The 21,923-nt window shown below is 39.9% G+C and overlaps 1 protein-coding gene across 5 annotated transcripts in view; it reads right to left on the bottom strand.

The window, feature by feature from the left end:
* The window catches only part of COMMD10 (COMM domain containing 10), a 115,145-nt gene extending 95,942 nt beyond the window's left edge, over positions 1-19,203 (bottom strand). For 4 of the 5 annotated variants that reach the window (XM_052777062.1, XM_052777066.1, XM_052777065.1 and 1 more), the window contains exons 1-4: positions 19,122-19,203; positions 18,889-18,979; positions 16,399-16,509; positions 14,454-14,609 (exon numbers count right to left, since the gene is read on the bottom strand). In XM_052777062.1, the coding sequence (XP_052633022.1) occupies positions 14,454-14,609; positions 16,399-16,509; positions 18,889-18,979; positions 19,122-19,153 (390 nt within the window). In that variant the 5' untranslated portion in view covers positions 19,154-19,203. The remainder of the gene's footprint in view (positions 1-14,453; positions 14,610-16,398; positions 16,510-18,888; positions 18,980-19,121) is intronic. The other variant, XM_052777064.1, reaches the window with a different exon arrangement.
* Positions 19,204-21,923: the final 2,720 nt, after the last annotated feature.

The following is a 21,923-nucleotide window of genomic DNA, read 5'->3' as shown; positions in this document are numbered from 1 at the left end:
CTTCTGTGTAATACTAAAACATAAAATCATAATCGTCAATTAATGAGAGAATAATTACATTCAGAGCACATACATGATTCAGAACATGTGGGCAAATGCACTTAAACAGTATTATAGGTTAAATATGACTTAACAAGCCCCTATAGATAAATTAGCTACAGGAAAGATTATGAAGATCCTGGCATATCCATCATTAGGATCTCAGACAAACAAATGGCTATATGCATTTCTATAGAGAGAGAGAGAAATGCTGATCAGCATTTAGCAAAGAGCAAGAAAAAGAATTCACAAAATTAGAGTTTGATCTTAAAGTCTAAAAAGTGAGAAAAACAGACTTCTGGGCTGAACTTGTTAACAAGCCTGATGGGCGGAGAATGCAGAAGCAATTCTAAATTAGTAGCAGTGTTCTGTACTTTTATGTTTATGGGGGGAAAAAGCTCATGAAAGCCTGGATGGGAAAGGAACACATAGCATAAACAAACTAGCATATGCAATTTGTGAAGTCTACTACTACAATTACAACAGACATTTTCAGTATTGCCAAAAGGAAATTGGTAAAAAGGAGTGGTAACATTACCACTACGTTTGGTAATGTTTGCAAATCAACTATACAATAATACAATTTTTCAATTGTATTATTTCAGTTTGTTATTTCTCCCATTGTCAATGGGTTATGGTTTAGTTTGTCTGTTTGGACTTCTTTTTAAAAGCAACAAATCCCCCCAACAACATGTGGCTTTTTAGAGAGCAAAATGTTTTCACTACCCTGAAGTCACTAAGGGGCTGTTGGAGCTTCCCAACATGAGTGGTAAGAACTTTAAAGCAAACTGAGCTTGTAGCCCACAGTCAGAATTAAAAGCCAGTAAGAGTAACCTTTAGAATAACTAGATCACATGTTGTGAATATTGAGAAGAAGAACATGTACTAAGGAAATTATGGTATGATACTAAATCTTACTCATCTAGTTCATAATGCACCTATCAGTTCAGTCAAATTGGCCTCTAGTGACGTTACTAACTTGAGCACAGCTGAAAATAAATCTTAACATCCCTTCTGAAAATTCAAATCTTGGCACAAAACTGTGTGCTTCTAATAGTACTGCCTCCTGTCGTACTGGTGGTGCCAAAGGACTTGGTTAATATGGACATCCCTGTTCTTGGTTGCCAGCTGCTTCCTATGGCACAAAATGCCGGTTTTCACTTGCATAGCTGAGTTCTAACATCCAAGTCTCCTGACTTTGAGTCAATACTCAAAGAGCTGCTTCAAGGTAGTTAAAGTGCATCTATAGTTACTTTCCTTTGCTGGCAGTCTGATTAATTCGAGGACAGGCTGAAGCAGTGTAATTGACTTCTTTTTTTGAGTTTTTAAAAACTGCATAATAGAAATAGAATGCCAAAAAGAACTTCTTACTGACTCATTCTTTACAGGTACCACAGAAAACAGTCTTCTGTTAGGCAGAAGCCTAACAAACTATTTCAGATAAAGTAGGACGGTTGCAGTAATACAGAAATTAGTTTCATGCTCCACGGGTATATAGGCCCACCCATTTGATATTCAAATAGTTTAATTAACTTAAATGTTACTGCACATGAGATTATGCCTTTCATATCCTGAGAAAAAAAATATACATGCCTGTTTCTATAAAGCTTTTTCTGTAAAAAAACAAAATAATATGCAAGTGTAATGGCACTGGTTTTCAGAGTTACACTCTCCTCATCTATTTGTACCAAATATGGTGTATCTGTAAAAGCACTATATCAGTTTACATGCAGCAACTACTCTTGGAAGTAAGTTCAGCTTCACTACATCAATGCTGGAGTGCTCACCTAGTTAAAAGGCTACTTTAATTCACTGTCTACAGTAAATATTGATAACTTAAGATTCCAAAGTCTAAACTGCTACTATTACAGCGTTAAGAGTGAGTAACTAACACTGTAGGAGAGTGCATAATAGGGGGATGAAAACCCAGCCTTCAGGCCATTCTTGAAGAAGTAGATGTATGATAGCTGGAGAAATAAGGTTGAAGAGCTACGCTCAAATAGCACCAGGGTGAGCAAAAACTATTAGATACTTTAAAGATGGAGCCTGACAAATTCAGAAAGTCACTATATGATGTGGCTGCTTGCAGTAATAGGGAAAATGAACAACTCAATGTCTCTGCCCACATGTACCTTAGAAATGAACCTATCCTGCTCCCAAAGGCAACAATTACAGAAAGAGAAAAATTAAATCCTGTTTCAACAAATGAAATCAGAATTTTGTCTTTTTAACTCAGATACTAACTCACTCAGTTCAGCTATTTTCCCCTCTAGTTTGAGAGCAATAGTCCAACTTTAAATATCAAAACATTTCCTGGAACAATCTGAAAGAGCTGTTTATGTAATTTAAGACATCCATAGTATTACTCTCATTAAAGCTGTTACGACCAGTGAAGTGACAGATAATGGGATATGAAAGACATATTCAGCAAATCTTTTTCTCATATTATTACAATAGTGTATATCACACTGACACAAAACATTTAAGAGTGTTTTCCAACTAACAAAATAATTTAAGGAAATAAATAATCCATAACATAAGGATTTTTCTGGTGCAGATCTTTCACTTACAATACACTTATTTCAGTTGTTCTAACCAAATAACCTAGAGGAAAATGAGTATGGCCATCCGTTCACTCAGTTTTAATTCTTGAAAGAGTAACTCCAGTAGTTCCTCCACTGAAGACCAAGTACTCCTCATTTCATTGTAGAAAGTCAGAATACTCACATTTTAAAGCTTGGGTGTCTCCTCCACTCATCTTTCAACAATCAAATTAGACAAAATGTACTAAGTCAGAGTTACACAGATGAATACCTTTCATTTAAATAAAGTACTGCAACACATATATATGGTTTTAATAAATTAACTATCAGTTTTGTATGGATGGGAGAGGACTAAAGGTATATTGCCTGTTAAGAAAAGCACTGGTCTACAACGCACTACTCTAACTTTAGACCTGTGTAATCACACCAACATAAAACTAAAGCAAACCATTAAGTCTGCTCTCTAAAATTTACAGCCTAAGATGCCAATTCTGTTCTTCATCAGCACACTCAGCACTGCAGAATCAAACCTCCAAATTAGATATGAAAATGTCAATTGTGCCTGCTGTGATGATGAAAATAATTTAGGTAAGAGGCCAAGAGAAGGATTACAAAACATGTATGACTGAACTCCTTCAAAAACTCTCCCTGCCTACTTAAGAAAAGAATGATAGTGCAGAGGAGACACCAGCAGGATAAAGCCAAAAGTGTATGCAATACAGCAAACAAATATTAAAGAAGAAAAAAAGGTGCACATTTTTAAGAGGAAAGCCATGAGCAACAGGCACAATTCGCCAATCATCACAGGTAGGGTCTTCATCACAGAAATATTCTGTAATTAGGAAGAGATTGTTTCCTTTAAGATAAGCCCCAGATCAAACATCAGTTTCGTACTGATGGGAAGCTCTAGCACTGGGGGCAGGGGCAATGACTGCATAGACACACTGATTTCTATTCTCTAGTGTTGCTACTGACTTCAGTTGTATTAAGGTGGCATGAATATCTTTGAAAGAAGTTCTGGGTGTTGCAGCCTCTTTTCTGCAGGCCTCCATGGGTAACAACTGCTCCATGGGCGAGGTGTCTGCAGTGAAACAGCTGGATTTTCACATCGGTTGCATATAGTTTCTGACTACAGTCTTCTACCACATTTTGAATAGCAATGGAAAAAACTGATGGTATACACTATTTCAAAAGCTGTCCCCCTACTGTACAAACACACTCAACTTCAACACAATTCAGTACCCCCATTTTATAAATGGATTACTGAGGCATTTTGTGGCTTCAGTGAAAAGTACTCTTCTGTGGCAGATTGAAAATCTGCAAGACTCAATTTTTATCCAGAAATATGAGTCACAAATTGAATGATCAGCATCTTCAGCTGACGTTATTAGGCAAATCTTCAAATTAAACCCAAGAGTCAGAGCAGGCTCCACAAAAACATTATGTAACTATCAATAAAACCTTAAATACATCCACACAAAGTCAGGACAATAGAGTGGTTTTTTTTTAAAAAGCACGAAAGCCTGTAATTAAAGACAGTCATAACACATATGCACAGCCAAGTTAAGCAGAGGTTGCACAGCCAACTACAGTGCCTCTAACTAAATTTTAAGACCAGACTTTGCAACCTCAATGCTAGTTTTGCAATGTATCTTAGTCATGTATTCATAAGAAAGTAAGAGTCACTGGATGGATCTTATCTATCTAGTCACAATACTAGAATGTAATGTCGAATCCAATTCTGCTTTAATCTTGCAGATACTGCAAGACCATCAGTAAACAGACAAACAAAACAAAACAAACAGGAAAGTAGCAACTATGTTTTTCACCAGTAGACAAGAATAACCTTCCAGGCTCTGAAGCAGTCCACATGCTCTAATTGTCTCTAACTAGAAATAGTGGTAGCTGTAACATAAAGGTAAGGAACGGGTTGGATTGGGTCAGGCAGACAGACAATGAATTTAGAGAATCCTGTAAAAAGACTGACCGAACAGAACACAATTCCCAAAGGAAAAAATTCTGAAATTTTAAAAAACAAAGGGAAACTATTTATGTGGCTTTGTGTCTTAGCCTCGAAAGAAGGCACTGTAAGACCAACGGACTGAAGATAGGTTGGGCCAGACCCCTAGTCGCATGGGACATTCAAGTGAGTGGGACAGGGAGGCACTGAAGAGTGCCACAGGCCATGGGTTATGTTTGCTGTGCAACTCTTAGATCCCTCACCACAACTTCCCCTAATGATATCAGCAACTTTAGGAGGCAGGGGGAAAAAAAAAAAAAAAAAAAAAAAAATGAGGAGCAATAAGTGTTTTAACTTTGTAAACTGGGACTTTCAGTTTGTAATTAATACTAGAAAAAGCAAGAGGAGCAAGCCAAAAAGCCAGTACCTCCATTACCTCTCAGAGAGGATTTGAATATTAAGAGGGTATTAAAAATAGAAAAAGAGACTGAGATCTAACTCTAAAAGGAAAATTTGCACAAATTATATACCTAAAGCTATCTTATTTGGTGAATATGTAAGATGAACTAGATTCTTCATCTAAGATTGGCTCTCTCCTGGAGGGTTAATTTCCTCTGACTTCCCATTTTTGTCTGCAAGGATAATGTCCTATTGCTCTTCAGCAAACCTTACTTAGCACATATGCCAGGCAAAGTGGTATTTTCAGACTTCTTCATTCAATACTCAAACTAAAACTCCTCACATCTTTAATCTTTGAATTTAAAAAAGGAAAAAGACACACACCAAAAAGTACCAGTGTATTTCAAAAGGGAGTAAACAAAAGAAATAATATGACATGAAATTGGTAGAGCAAGGCTAATGCTAAGAAGCAACAACTTCAAAAGACTTTTCCCTAACTGAAGTTACTACAGGTTTTCACCTTTACATGTATTTTAACTGATAAGCAGCTAGCTTGAAAGCAAACAGAAAGGGACTGTATCACAAACATTAAAAACAGCATTCGAGGTTCCAAAACCCCAGTATTTAGGGATTCACTTTGTACAAAAGATAAAAGTGTTGTTGCACTTTGTCCCTCTCTGGGAAATTTGTGGGCACAGAGTTACAGTAAAAATATGCACCAGTCTACGAGTGCTTATATGGAAAACTCATAGCTGACTGGCTCTTTTATCTAGCAGAAGAATATATAGCAAGATCCAATGGTGGGAAGATGAAGTTAGACAGATTTTAATCAGAGATAAGGCACACATTTTTATTAACCATAAAAAATACCCCAGAAGTTACCTGTCATTTCAAGCCTTGAAATCACAACCAGACCCCTGTTTCAAAAGTTCTTTTACACATTGAAGAAAAAATTACAGTTTGTATTACACAGGAACTTACACAAGATAAGCATGATACTCTTTTATAACCTTAAAAGATGCTATTTTGCATGTAGGAACAGAACAAATGTTTCAGATGTTTTTAAACATTCTCAAAATGTACCTTCTTCCAACTTTTATTATTTCTACTTTCTTGGTAGAAGACAGAAGAGGGTAAGAAGGATAGGAAGAAACTCATTAAAAAAATCCTCAAGAAGTAGTACCTAAAAATTGTAAACAATTAAAATACCTACTAACAAAGTTGGGCGAGTGGAAGATTAAACAGACCCAGTTGTGCTGTAGCTGGCTATTAAAATAAATCTCAGTAGGTATACAACTATGCCTTTACTACATCTTTCATCATTTGTGCTCTCTTTGCCACTGTCTGTGATGGCATCATATAATGCAATTCACAACTCACTGTGACAATGCCCATAGGTACAACACGGTCTTTGTGACCTCTGTTTGTCACTGTAAGAATGACTAGTGGATCAGACACTAACAAAAAACTGAGAGATTCTTTCTGTTTGAGCTATATTCCTCTTTATTTTGCATATCTTCTGATACCAGAACGACTTTTTCCCCTCACGACACACACACAGAGCACACCAATTCTGTTCTTTTTTGTCATAACCACCATAGGATGTATGTGTTTCAGAATACTTCTGCAGATTTGCCAGCATTTAGGAGAGGGAATTTAGCATATTCACATTACATATACACCCCTTAGCAAGAAGGCCAGTTTCTGAGAAAACTACTTTCAGAGTTTTTCCCATATGGCTTCAAACAGCCAGTCAAGATACAGAATTGACAGCTCTGTCAAGAATTTTAGGTATGTAATTTCACTAGTTGCATTCCCACGCATCATTATATTAAGTAATGCTGTCTGAAGGCTATAAAAAACTTCTCCTGCTTGGCAACATAGGATTCTTATCTTTTCTATTTTTTATATATATATATATATTTTAAAGATACCCTCAGTAGTTTTCCAAGACAAGAAAGCTATGAGGCACTTAGCTTGACCTGCCTTTAAAACAGATAGAGTACTTTACACAGAGTACCAAAAAACCATACAGAGAACATAATATAGGGGGTGGGGGAGAAAAGCAACAGAATTGATGAAAAATTGCGATGAGAATTCACAGTGAATCCTAATAAAAAACTAGCTCTTCTTCACAGAGAGGAAAAAATACATTTTAATCTGATCAATATGTGTCCTGATGTCTAAACTGATACATTACCCAGCAAAGACTTAAAAACTGGATCAGATTGGTATCAGACTATTATTACTGGCCTATCATTCTAGAGGCCAAATTAAGAACACATTCAAAGAAAAAACTGATACAAATACCATCATTCTAATTGACTAGGATTGTATTATACAGCAGAAATAATACAATAAAGGGACTGCCATACAAGTAAAGATTCAAAGAACTAATTAATGCAACAGGAGAATAGATAATTAATAACGCTGTGCAGCTGAAGACTGCCTATAGTTCAGTGAAGAAAATGAAAAGATGAAGTGAGAAAATAAATACTGTTTAGCAGTACAGCTTTAGTTTAACTCCACAGTTTTTCTTAATTTCTGAAGACAATAACGTCCTATCAGCTAAGCAGTCTGCACCAATAAAATTTCAAAGACCTATGTTCAAAAAAGAACATTTTTTCTCTAACAATTAGAAGTAGTGTTCAATATGCCACAGAAAACTTCACCTAATCAGTATTCTGGGAAATACTTGTTCTGTTGCTCTAACAAACTCAGTTTGGCTTGTCACCCTAATGAAGCTATCAGCCAGCACATTACCACCTACATCTCTTGCATAGAACTGACAGACCCAGAACCCAGAATACTAGTTTTTACCGAGTTGTAGTTTGCAGGCAAGAAGAAAATCGGGTTTAAGAGAAATAACGTGGCAATACAAGTGAAATATCTGTAAGAAATTACTTCTTGTAATAACTAGTGGTCTGGAGTCCCAGTCTGAGCACTGCTGCAACCCAAAGGTGCAGTGGCCTACTCTCTCAAAAATGGTGATGAGCCAAATGAATAAGTAATATTATGAAATAATAATCCCGGACAGTCAACTACCCACTAGTTTTGGCCATAAGTTAATGAATCCTCAGTTCTTCCTTCAATTTGGCCAAAGGTTCCAAAATTTGCGTGATGTGCAAACCATACCGCTAAATAAAAAAAGAAAAAACTGTCAACCATTTTATGTTGTCTTAAAACAGAAATGCAAGATTAGAGCCTGGTCCTTCTTGTGTACCCTACAGGAAACAGACTTAGTAGCAGCATTTCAGCAGCACTTCCAAAATACACAGCTAAGTATCAGATGCCAGGAGAGACTCAGAATTATTTTGCCACTTGGATTTTAGTAAAACACTTTAAAACAAAGATAAAATTCCAATTAGATCTTTCTTAGTTACACTGCAAACTCTATGTTGTACACAGTTTCCCAGAACACCCTCTCATGCTGGAACAGAACTATCAGGATCTCAGTAATAATCATCATGACCCTGATTCTGCACTCAGAACCAGGTGAGCTATCCCATGCATACACCCACTAAAGCTGTTACAAAGAAAATCCAGAGTTGGTAAGTGTACAGAAAAGCATATGGCAAGCAAAAGCATGAAATATTCACACATACTCTGCATTCTAAATTAATATGTAGTCCTGCACACCACCTGAACAGGACAGTAAAAGCCCTTACCAAAGATGCAGTGACAACCAAAAAGCCCATACAGATTTTTAGAAGTGTATGAAAGAAAAAAAAAAAAATCTGTATTCATAGAATCATATTATGGGTTGGAAGAAACATTTAAAGATCACCTAGTCCAACCCTCCTGCTGTGTGCAAGGACATCTGTCAATAGATCACATTGTTCAAAGCCCCTTCCAACCTGACTTTGAACACTTCCAATAATGGGGCATCCACGGCTTCTCTGGGCAACCTCTTACAGTGTCTCACCACCTTCATTGTAAAAAAATTCTTCCCTTATATCCAACCTAAACCTATCCTCTTTTAGTTTAAAACCAATCCCCCTAGTCCTGTCACTACAGGCCCTGGTAAAAAGTCTCTCTCCATCTTTCTTATAAGCTGCCTTTATATACTGAAAGGGTCCAATAAGGTCTCCCCGGAACCTTCCCTTCTCCAGGCTGAACAACCCCACCTCTCTCTGCCTGTCTTCATAGCAGAGGTGTTCCAGCCCTCTGATCATTTTTGTGGCTCTCCTCTGGACCCGCAGCAACAGGTCCACGTCTTTCTTGCTCTGGGGACTCCAGAGCTGGATGCAGGACTCCAGGTGGGGTCTCACTAGAGCAGAGCAAAAGGGCAGAATCACCTCCCTCAACCTGCTGGCCACCCTTCTTTTTACAGAAGCTGGGATACTATTGGCTTTCTGGGCTGCAAGTACACATTGCTGGCTCATGTCCCATTTTTCATCCACCGGTATCCCCAAGTCCTTCAATCTCTTCATCCCCAAGTCTGTGTTGATGCTGGGGATTGCCCCGAGCCAGGAGCAGGACCTTGTGCTTGGCCTTGTTGAACTTCATAAGGTTCACATGCACCCACTCCCCAAGGTTGTCAAGGTCCCTCTGAGTGGCAACCCTTCCCTCTAGCAAATCAACTGCACCATGGAGCTTGGTGTCATCCACAAACTTGCTGAGGGTACACTCACTACCACTGTGGCATTGATGAAGACATTAAATAGTGTTGGTCCCAGTCCAGACCCCTGAGGGAGACCTTTATTATAAAGCCACCACATAAAGTATTAATATTTCAGGCAAGCCCATATCATACTCTATTCACATTAGTTTCTTGCAAAATATAGCAGAAATATGTCAGAGACAGATAACTTGAAGGATGACAAACAGGAAACTTCCATGGAATGAGAGTGAGAAATCACAGACTATGCAGCTCAAAATAAAAACAAGACCACATTCTTCTTTAGTATTTCTCATAATAAAAAAAAGGGGATACACATTAAAATCAAAAGATAATGGATATACTGTTTTTAAAAAACATCAATACATATCACCATTCCCTCAAGTGGTAGAAAATCAGAAATCAGGCAAGTACACAGACTGAAACCTCCAGGTTCATTAAAGTAGGATATTTCACAAGTGACAATCAATCATCTTTGAGGGTATAAGACAGCTTCTAAGTCACGAGGTGAGGCAGAAGTTTTCATCAAACAGGTTAACTAAAGGATCCCACCCCTACACTTCCATCCAAGGTGCCAAAGACAGGATACACAATGAACAGATTTTCTGATCCAGTACAGCAACTCCCATATTTCTGGAATCTGAATCACTAACAAAACTACAAGGTACACTTGACAAAAAAACCTGATCATTATGAATGCAACTTCAACCATACACAAAGCATGAATAAATCAAGAGTCTTAAAAAACCCCCAACCATCCAAACAAAAACAAAAACAAACCAAACAAACAAACAAAAAAAAAACCAAAAAAAACCCCAACAAAAAATCCAAAATCAGCCCCAACAAACACCAATCCTCAAGATTCCTAAGGAAAACAAATGTCACTCTTATCTTCAAGAAGGAGGACCCAGGGAACTAAAGGCTGGTCAGCCTCACCTCAGTCCCTGGGAAGGTGATGGAACAACTAATCCTGGAAACCACTTCCAGGCACATGAAGAACAAGAAGGTGACTTGAAGCAGTCAGCATGGATTCACAATGGGGAAGTCATGCTTGACCAACTTGATAAACTTCTTCAACGAAATGACTGGCTTGGTAGACAAGGTGAGAGCAGTGGATAGGGTCTACCTTGACTTCAGGAAGGCCTTTGACACTGCGTCCCGTAAGATCCTCATAGACAAGCTGTTCATGTATGCTGACGATGCAGAAAGAGAGGCAGACTGAAAACTGGCTGAATGGCCAGGCACGGAGGGTGGTGATCAGTGGCACAAAGTCTAGTTGGAAGCCAGTAACTAGCACTGTATGCCAGAGGCAAATATTGGGTCCAGTCCTGTTCAACATCTTCATTAATGATCTGGACGATGGGGCAGAGTGTACCCTCAGCAAGTTTGCAGATGACACAAAATTGGGAGAAGTGACTGACAGACCAGAGTTGCGCTACCATCCTGAGGGACCTGGAGAGGCTGGAGAAATGGGCTGACAGAAACCTTGTGAAGTTCAAGAAGGGTAAGTGCAAAGTCCTGCAGCTGGGGAGGAACAACCCCAAGAACAAGTACATGCTGGGGGCCACCCAGCTGGAAAGAAGCTTTGTGAAAAAGGACCTGGGGGTCCTGCTGGACACCAAGTTGAGCATAAGCCAACAAAATGCCCTTACAGCAAAGAGGGCTAATGCTATCTAGGATTCCATTAGGAATAGTATTGCCAGCAGGCTGAGGGAGGTGACCTTCTACTCAGCAATAATGTGGCCACATCTGGAGTACTATTACCAGTTCTGGGCTCTCCAGTACAAGAGAGACATGGACTTACTGAAGAGAGTCCAGCAAGGGCCACTAAGATGATGAAGGGACTGGAGAACCTCACATACAAGGAAAGGCTGAGAGAGCTGGGACCGTTCAGCCTGGAGAAGAGTGGGCTCAGGGGGACTGCATCAATGTATACACATACCTGAAGGGAGGGTGCAAAGAGGATGGAACCAGGCTCTTTCCAGTGGTGCCCAGTGACAGGACGAGAGGCAATGGGCACAAACTGAAACACAGAAGGCTCTGCCTGAACACAAGAAAACACTTTTTCACTTTGAGGGTGACCAAGCACTGGCACCAGGTTGCCCAGGAAGACGGTGGAGTCTCCATCCTTGAGACATTCAAACGCTGTCTGGACACAGTCCTGGGCAACTGACTCTAGGTGGCCCTGCCTGAGCAGAGAGGCTGGACCAGATGACCTCCAGAGGTCCCTTCCAACCCCAACCATTCTGTGATTATGTTGCTGACAATTATGACAACAGAACAGTCGTATTCTTTCTATGTACCTAATATTGCTTCCGTGAGAGAAGTGAACAGCGCCAGTCATTAACTTACACACAGGCATTTAAAGAAGTACCTACAGAGAGGGCAAATTTTTAGGGTCAATTGTTTTAAAAGTTATACACATATATACATGTTGCAGAGAATACTGCTAATCAGATACACATCTCTTTTTACAAAGAAATAAGTTAATATAATTTCTACATCAATCTAAAAACCTAAATTGTAAATCTAATCTAAAAAGCTAGCACTCTGGTCTAAGTATTTTTCAGGATTCTAACTTTTTTTAACTTTAATTCGACATGTTGAAAGTTTACAGCAAGTTGGCTACTATAACAATGTATCACAAGTAAGAGAATATTTTGCCCACCACTTCTCAAGGTATAGAAAGATAATACAGCAAATACGTGCTGATACACAAATATTTATAGAATATAGAAGGAAATAATGCAGGGATCATGCAGTCATCTACTGCACTCATAAGACATTACAAGGAGATTCAGAAGATAAGGAGATGGCAAGTTCTTCTATTATCTCATGCAATTTCTAAAATATTTTATCTCTGTGTGCCTTGTCAGCAGAATAAATACCTCATTTAGCAACTAGTTCTGTGAATTGAGGCTTTGGGTTAAGGAAAAGTTCTCTTGAACTTCAAGTTTTTCACTCAACTAAAATCTACAGGATTAAGATGTTTTCAAAACAAAATGAGAAAGTAAATTCAAGTTCAAACTCAAGTTACACTCACAGTCAAACTGATACTCAACTCATCATCTAGGCTAGGAAAAGGAAAGAAAAGAGAGGGTGAAATGATGCTTTAAGCACATGTAAAGGCACACACCTATTTTAAACCTGCTTTCACGCTAAAAAACAAGTAAGTTGCACTGTGATATTTTGGCCGTTGCTTTTCTACAAGGTTTATTACAAATGACAGTTTAAAACTGCTTTATATGGGATATAATACACTAGCAAAATGCCATTCCATCATATGAGACCGCAGTGAAGTCACAAAATCTCCAAAACTGTAACATACACCAGAAGCATTGTATCTTGCAGGGCTCACAAAACTGCAGGCAAGAAACAGAGCAATGTCATCGCCAAACAGAAGGACCACAGGTGTGTATGGTACTAGCTCCAAATAAAAGAGGATCAAAGGTGGTTTTATTAGTTTCTCATACGCTGAAGACCCAGCAGTAAAATATGTATTGCTGTATAGTCCATGTGAAGTAAATTCTCAGACAGGTGCTTGGCAGGGTATCTTCAGAATTGCCTTCCGTTCTGCACACGTATACTGTATTCTGAAAAGTTTGCCTTATCACCTTCTGTGATTTCACTTGGTCTTCAAATTACTCACCTCCTTCAATGGAGAGTCATACTTGCCTATATACTCACGGTATTGCTGACCATTTAAACTTTGGGACTTGTACGCTTAGCACTGTAAATATTATTGCAAAAAGACAGAAGCCCAAAGTGTCTTGTTCAGCTCAAATTTTTTTTTGCATACTTACATTATCAGTCATTTACTTGGTTAGGTTCATGAGTCACTATAATTTTGCAGATTAAAATCCTACAAGTTTTGTGTCTAAAATTACCCAGTTTTACAAAGGATCAAGTTTAAATACTTCGGAAAAATCACCTGTGATGCGATTCTGAATATCTTTACTCTGCTTCACAGACATATTTTGTCTTCTCAAAATGTGCATTTTACACCTAAATAAAATTCTAGGTTTATTTAGGTGTAAACCTACTGGTATAAATTACATTGTTCTACTTCTGTCAGTGTATCATGTGTACCTTATATATAAAATTATTTTCTATGTATATTTTACTAACCAAATCAGAAAGTAACAAACTGAATCTTATCCCAACGAGTTATATAGCAATGATAAAAATAAAGTGAGAATAATTGAGTCAGTGTTCCACAATTCTTTTGAACCATTTGATCCTGGCTGCCACTGATGTGTTCTGTATACATCTCCTACTGCAGTTGAAGGCTTATTATGAATCAACAGAAGGATGTTATTATACCTACTCATAGATGCAGACATTTTGCCTGAAGACACACTGAGACTTCCACAGCACATACCAAGGTTTTAACTGGTAACAGGCACAGGTGAAGCAAGACTTTTTTACCAAGGCATAATAATATCTCAAAATCATAGTAAGTATCTCACAAAATGCACCATCCAACCAGCTTGCAAAACTAAAGATGGCAGGAGCTCAGATACACTTTAAGTACAGAGAATCAACAGGCTGATGAGCTAAACCACTACAAGTGTTCATGAGCACATTTTACCCTTGCCCTATTGTAAAGCATGTTCACAAACATCTCCAAATGGTATGTAGGTTGCATTACTTTACATTGCTAACAATGCACATATAGTCAGGTTCCAACAGGTACAGCAGCTCAGCTAACATGTAACATCTCTTTAAGACAATGGAACTCCACTGCCCCAGCCACATTTATCTGCTACCTAATAAGTACCCTTTTTATTTTCCAGTACCTTGGCTTGTCACAAACTTTGTATCTTAGTCTAAACTCCTTGCTTTAAAACAAACCTACACAGCTTTATTCTCTCTTAGAAAAAAACATTACCTTCTGAGGGGTCAAAACCCTCTGCCTGAACTTTTCAATGGTATCTTGACCTGCAGCCGCCCATGCACTGGCAAATGTTTCAGCTTTGTCTTGATCCAGGTGAATGTTTTGCAGCTGTTGTTGCAATGAAGCAGGTTTCAAATTATGATAGACTGCCTGTTAAAAGGAAAAATAACTGCTGTTGTCGAGCACTGCTCTACAACTTGTGCCAGATAAATTCTACCACAGATGGCCACCGTGTTCACACAAGATTTTTACTAGCAACTCTACTGTGGGACTGCAAGCATCCTGTTCATCTTAACCCTCTGACTGAGAAGACAGAAAAGTGTAACTAACTATTTCAATTGTATCTCAAAATGCAACATTACAAGTGACTTGTCTGAAGACAAACTGTGAAAAAATGTATACACAAGCTAGATCTGAGTATGTTTCCACTGTACATAATGCCAAAGCAGCTATCACTGAAAAAAACTTGAGCTTTGAAGTCAATTGTGACCATGAAGAAAGGACAACTTTTCCAAATTCACACTCCTCAAGTAAGCCTGAACTACAAGGTAATATTCTGAAAAGACAGGAACAGTTTGCCAAAAAAGGTGAGTTAGAGATAACCTCCCTATTAACATCAATTTTTGTGGTAAACACTCTATATTAGTATGCTCATCTCCACTTTCAAAACAGGACTCCGTCAGCACCAGGGCGGGGAAAAAAAAGGAAAAAATAAACAACACATGCAGCAAAGACCATGCAGCATTTTCATTATCTATAGTGTCCATAGACCAAAGGGCTGTTAAAAAAGTTACGCTCTGACAGAACAAGCAGCTACTCTGTGAAGCGTAGCTGTCAGTGGGAATACAAAAGAGTCCTCATACAACATGTATTCCATCTGGCACTCTTCTTTGGGCAGATATTAATATCCTTCCCTTTCGTTTTTGGTTTGTTTTTTTTTTAAATGCCAAAGAAGTAACTCCTAGAGGAAACTGAACTGCTTCTTCTGTTTATCTTCAATAATTATCGTATAAATGAAGCAGTCTGATGAAATTAGGACCAGACAATAAAACAGGTAAGTTTGCTGTTCGGTTGAGATGAAAATTCAAAATTCCAGTTTGGATGTGACGTCAGGTTTTGTTTTGACTTTTCTGTGCACAGGAGCCATAGGGAGGACTGTTTGTTTGTTTTCTTTCTAATGCTGTGGAATGTGTTAACTAAGTGAACTAATCATAAACTGACATGTAAGAAAGGACAAGATCCAAATCCCACAACAGACCATCAGTATGCAGGCCCTCTGCATCAACTACACTTACTATACTTGCATGAAATGGATGGATAACATCACAGCTGTGACAATTTCTAAGAAAGTTACTATATTTACCCAGTAATACATTGGCTTTGCAACCTGAGTAGTGGTAGACTGTAGAACTGGAAAACCTTCCCTGTTTACAAGACACTTAGCTCTACACCATGCAGTCACCTACTCATTCAGATACTAGAGCTACATCAGCTGCATCTGTTCACCTAAGTACAGACTGCTTCTGTGCATGAAAATTTTCCAAATCTGACACATCATGTAACTTAAGCAGTGCTCAATAATGCCATCTAATAGTCTCCTTACAGGAATTAAAAAAATGCATGACTGGCTTGCTTACAATGAATAAGAGGAAAGACTATAACTCACAATTATCAGCACTTCTCTCTGAGTCATGCAGAGCTCGCTTCCACCACCTATATTTACATCAGCTGGAAACTCACTCCACAAATGCAATGAGTCCAATCTGAATCAGGAAAGCATGCAAACAAAAGCAGCAAAATCATGCCCCCAAAACATACATAATATACTACAGATACATATTTTCACTAATTCCTTTTCAACTTGACTTTTATATTTTTGAAATCTACAATCAAATAAAAACAATATATTCATCTATTCATAATGATAAAAACAAGGTACCTGTTCCAAAATGAATGATATAGTTTCAAGGACTAGATGAAGATCCTGTTTTTCCAATGAAAAAGCTATTTGAAGTTTTTCTTCCTCCTCTTCACTGAAGATACTTTCAGCCTGAAGCACAAAAATGGTTAGTCCTCACATTCCATTTAGCAACCAAAAACATAGCTGTCAAAACAAAACCTTTCTCCACATTTTTATAAACATAGTGGCTGTCCAGTTGTTTCTAAATAGAAATAACAAAGTAAAGCTCTTTTCCAATAGAAAAATACAATGCAATTCCTCTCACTGAAAATCAAAATTAAAAGCCAACAGTATCACACAAGAAGTTATTAGGATTACTTGAAGTACATCACAAGAAAATGCTTTCTCTTTGCACCTGAGAGACACTGAAGAAACATTTTTCTTTCAACTATCACACCATCTCCATCAACCTTTCATAAATAAAAAATAAGAAAAGTACAAAGTGTGTTACTTTAATCAGACTCCAAAGAAAACAGAAGGCAAAACTGTAGTGAAGTTAGTTACATATGCTCCTTCCACTCTGGATATTCTTCTGAAAATCATCCATGCTGTTACAAAAAAAATAAAGGCCTAATGTAGGCTTATCTTGAAAGTCAGATTTGAATCTATAGCCTACTGTATTACTGAAGATTACTAAGAATGTTCTGTATTTTTAAAATAGCACAGTTATATTTATTATACTACAGCAAATTAAATAGTAATTTAAATGCAGATATTGCCATCTTTTAAAACGCAATTACTAACAAATCTATGCTACAGACATCAAAACACCATATTTAGACCACTTAGTAATCCAAAACTGCAAAGCTACACAAAAAAGCAATTCAGCTATCAGAAAAAACAAAATGAGGCAATTACACAAAAACTTCAATAATAGCAATGTTTGTGACAAGAGTATCAAAATGGAAACATTATTTGAATCATTAGCTGTTAGAAGGATATGCAGAGCTCTGAGAATCTGCTTTGTTAAGGCAAGTAAATTTAAAGTTTCCAGCAATCTAACGTGCCCTAGAGTCAGATACTTTGGAAAGGCCAACTGAACGATTTATGAGATTGACTCAGCAGGCTAAATTAAAAAGACCACTCCAGCTCACCTAAACACTGATTAAAACTGTGAAGAGCTACTTAACTGCTACTGAGTAGTAAAAAAGAAAAAAAAAAAAAAAGTTGGTGACACTTTCCAGTTACCAGTGAATTAATATCCATGCAAAACAATTGAGAAAACCCTCTGCAATAACAGTGGCAACAGTAATTTTGGTAGGAAAAGAAATCAGCACCTGAATCAAATAATCAAAACAATCTTTAGAGTCTCAGAATTATGACCTTTAATACATTTGTACATTCTACCTGTGCTGCTCCTAACCTGTAATATTTTAACGCTTATTTTGCATATATTCATGTATAGAAAACAAATTCTGTGTTTCTTTCTATATTTTTTCTAAATACAGAACATGGGAATAAACAAAATCTGACACTGAAAGATAAAGAAAATCAACAAAGTAATTTCTGTTTTAGCATTTATCTTTCCTGCAATATTTAGTCCAAACATTAGTTTTAGTCTCCATTTCACTTTTTGGCACTGCGCAGTGAAACTGACTACTGATTTTATTTCTTTCTTTATTCTCCAATTAAAAAAAAAAAAGAAACAACTTTCTGTAAAGATGACAAACATTTTCACGAAATTTTAGGGACTTCATTTTTAATCTCAATTCCACTGATGGCTTTGGTTGATGGACGTACAGAAATTAAAAGGAAAAAAAAAAGGCAAAAAAAAAAAAGCATTTAGCGCTTCCCTTGCGAGGGCAAGAGCGGAGTTTGTGCAAAAAGCCAAGGAACCACAAGGAAGCAGCGTCTCCTCCGAGAGCTTTCTCAGAGACGCCAGCACCTGGAGGCGATGGAAGCGGGTTGTAAGAGGCACTCCTCACGCCATTCACCTCCGGCCGTTCATTACTGGCTCTTATTTCATTCACCTGAAACAGCTCTGAACAATTAAGTGATGAATGAAATTAAGATCAAAAGTACTTAAAAAAAAACAACAAAAAAAACCAATTTAAAGTGGAAGTAATTGTCCCTTAGCACAGCGGAGTGCCGCCTCTGTCCCACGAAGACGACTCCGCGGCGCTCGGCCAGAGGCGGGACGCAGCTGCTCCCGGCGAGGCTCCCCGTCCCGTCCCACAGCAGGGAAGGCCAGGCTGCCCACGCCGCCGCACCGAGGGCGGGAGCGGAGCGGCACCTGGCACGTCGCTGTTCCTCGGGGACACCGGTACCGCCCGTCGCGGACCCGCTCCCGCGGCTTCGCCCGCAGCAACGCCGCCAAAGCGCCGGCGGGGCCCTCCCGTCTCTGCCGCCGCCGCCGCCGGCGGCCCGAGGCCCCCGCTGCCGCCACGCCGCGCGCCGCTGCCTGCCGAACGCGGCACCAGCGGGCTCCTAGCGGGCTCCCCCCGCCCCGCCGCCGCCTGCCCCGCCAACCTTCAGGTGCAGCTTCTGGAGAAGGCGGGAGAGGAGCCGCGGGAACCGGCCCGGGTCCATGGCGTTCAGCAGCGACACGGCCCTGCGGATGCTGCACGGAAGGAGAGGAGCCGGTCAGGGGGACCCAGGCCGTGGCGAGGCGAGGCCCTGTCCCCGACCCGCCCCGCCCTGCCCTGCCGCGGAGGGAGCGCAGGCAAGGGCGGCAGCGGCGCTGCCGCCGGAGCGACCGGTACCTGTCACTTTCCGGGACGACGGACGCCGCCATGACTGCCGCTGCGGCCCCGCCTCCCCACCCCCGCGACGGCAGCCCGGCGGGCCCAAGCGCCGCCGCTCCGCTTCGCCCTGGCGTGGGCAGGTCGGCGGCCGGGGCCGCTCTGGGTGAGGGCCCCGAGCCCCCACGCACAGTCCCAGCTGAAGGCAGGGCGAACCTGCGGCGGCCTCCGCGGCTTGGGGGGAGCGGTGAGAAGCAACCTGGCGGCGCCTCGCTCACGGGTCGGCAGCACCCCGCAACCGCTGGGAAGGCCGTCGTTGAAATCCTCGGGTTTGAAAGTCTTGAGGACGTACTGGCGCCCAGCAGAAAGTACCGGGGAGCGGCATTTCCCCCTCTGTCGCGTGTCGCCCGTGCTCGTACTCGAACCGTACCGCAGAAGTGTGGGTGGTGCGAAGCCCCTCGGCCCCTCCCGGCCCCACAGAGCCTCCGTGTTCCCGTGTGGTAGCGCCCAGCCAGCTCCGAGCCATGGGTCCGTGAAGCTCTTGTTGGCGGGCCGCGAACCTGTGGCACGGCTGTCACCCCCGCGGTATTACGGCAGAGTGTTCCGGAGGCGGTGGAACCAGCGGCAGCTGGCTGTGTGTCCATCTTCCCCAAATAACCTGTTCCACGGGTGGCAACCCCAAACTCTCCCCGTGCGGGTGTTACCTTGAACGGATGTAACGTCTGTGAGACCTCTGGTTCCCATCAGATTGGGCTGAAGTGGAAAAATGGGCTGAAAGACCATGGGACCAACAAACAGAGGAACAGGGAGCATGACTGCGTGGGCCTTGTTTTCCTAGGAAGCAAACTAAAAATATTAAAAATGTGCAAAGGGCTTTTGAATGTGGTTGTAAAGGTTTGTAAGATGTGGCCCGAAGGGTTAGGTGTATGGTAATAAATTATGGTAGGGTCAAGAGGCAGGTGGGAAAAGGCTGAAAATTTCTGAGGTACTGTAAAGAAATGTTTTATAAACATAGATGCCAAAATCCTGACTCTGTTGAAGAGAGGGGAATTTCGTTATTAACTTCAATAGGTCAGGGATTTCAGCCACGAAATTTGAAAAGATAATGTCTGTTTAAATAGACTCAGCCTTAAGAACCAACTTCAGGAAAAAAGAGTGGCAAACCTGGCCGTACTTCAACAGGAATTTTAAAGCAGAGAATTCCTATCTGACACTTCAACAACACTTGTAATATACCCCCAGCAGAAGCTGGACCCACAGTCACTGTTACAAAGGGCAGCTACATTTTTCATGCTATTGTTCTGGGGTGAAATATAATTACGTTCAACTATTTAATCTGTTTTTCTGTACTCTTACAAAACATGAAAAGACAATATTCTCGCAAGAAATTTATTTGGCTGGAAAAGAAACATGAGTGTTTCACTCCACGCTGAAATAATGTAGCCTCTTGTTCTAGGAAATCTCCCCCGAGAGCAGAATTTTATAAAGTTTGTTCAGTCAAAACGAGCAAGGGCGACTGGAAGTCTAGACAATTGCTTACTTATTTTAAAAAGTTCCAGCTGATATAGGTATTGGATGCGCCACTCAGGTTTGCTGCCAATTCTCTGGTTTTATAATCATATGGAGCTATTTTAAAGTGTTTTCTTTCACGCTTTGCTGCATCAAATGAATATTAAAAATGAAGAGTCAAAACAATGAACATTAAAATCTCAGCTGAAGAGGATCCCGAGCAACCTCCTCCAGCTGGACCTGCTTCACACAGGAGGTTTAACCTGAGAGCTCTGGAGGCTTCTTCCACCTGTATGATTCTGTGTTCAAAGCCTCACTGAAGAAAGACAGGAAACAGAGCAGCTGATTGGAAATAGTAAGTAATGAAGCTAACCTGACAAGGTGCTGTCAAGTGCACAATTAAATCATTTTTTTCCAAATACATTTTCTGTTCCTAAAAACGAATTATAAAAAGTTGTGACTTCTCATACATCCATTCCTTTAATACTGTTTTGTACTTGCATCCATGATCCATTTTTCCAATGTGAATAATAGCTTTTTTCACTGAGGTAATGATATTACACAATTTAATGAATTTTATCAGTTGTCTCAACTATCCATCTAGTTAAGAGATACTTTGAGTCAAATTGTTAGCCGTATTTTGACTCAAAATACTCCATTTAGACATGCAAATGGATGTTGTGGGGGCTTTTGGATTAATCTGCTCACATCCTATGACAAAATCTTAGGCATCAGTGACTGAGACTTTAGAATGTTTAGCTGCTAATGAAAGTTGGGAATCTTACTGCCTTACAACAGTCTTGAAAAGCTCGGTCTTCCCTACTTTGGATTTCCAGAAATTGAACTATATATTCTGTTCTTTCACAAAGACCAAACCAGCCTTCATGTTATTTGATTACAGTTTGTTTTACAGACTTTTCTCACCACCTAACCCTTCAGTTAGAATTCATTTAGGCTCTGCTTTTTAAAATACTTCTGTGGTTGTCAGATGAAACTGATTATATAGAGCATGAAAAGGATGTAAAGTTAGGAATTACAGAATACTTTCCACACAAGGCTAGTTAAGCACTGTAATAAATTGCATGACAAAGTTGAAGAATCTCCTTCATTACAGGTTTTAAAGCACAAAGGGACAAACACCTGTCGTGAAAAATGGATAGTAAATGTGTAGAAACTGAGTAAAGCTGATCCAGCATTGAGGACTACAGGCTCTCAAAATCCTACCAGGACCTGTTTTCTTTGAGTGTATTATTTTCCTCTTTTTTTTCTTGGCTCCTTTTGATCCTCTTTTTATTCCATAGCCTTTTACTTGCG

Source organism: Harpia harpyja, chromosome Z (assembly GCF_026419915.1).
Source record: "Harpia harpyja isolate bHarHar1 chromosome Z, bHarHar1 primary haplotype, whole genome shotgun sequence".
Taxonomy (NCBI): Eukaryota; Metazoa; Chordata; class Aves; order Accipitriformes; family Accipitridae; genus Harpia; species Harpia harpyja.
The sequence above is the reverse complement of the archived record's forward strand: the minus strand, read 5'-3'. Positions and strand labels throughout refer to the sequence as shown.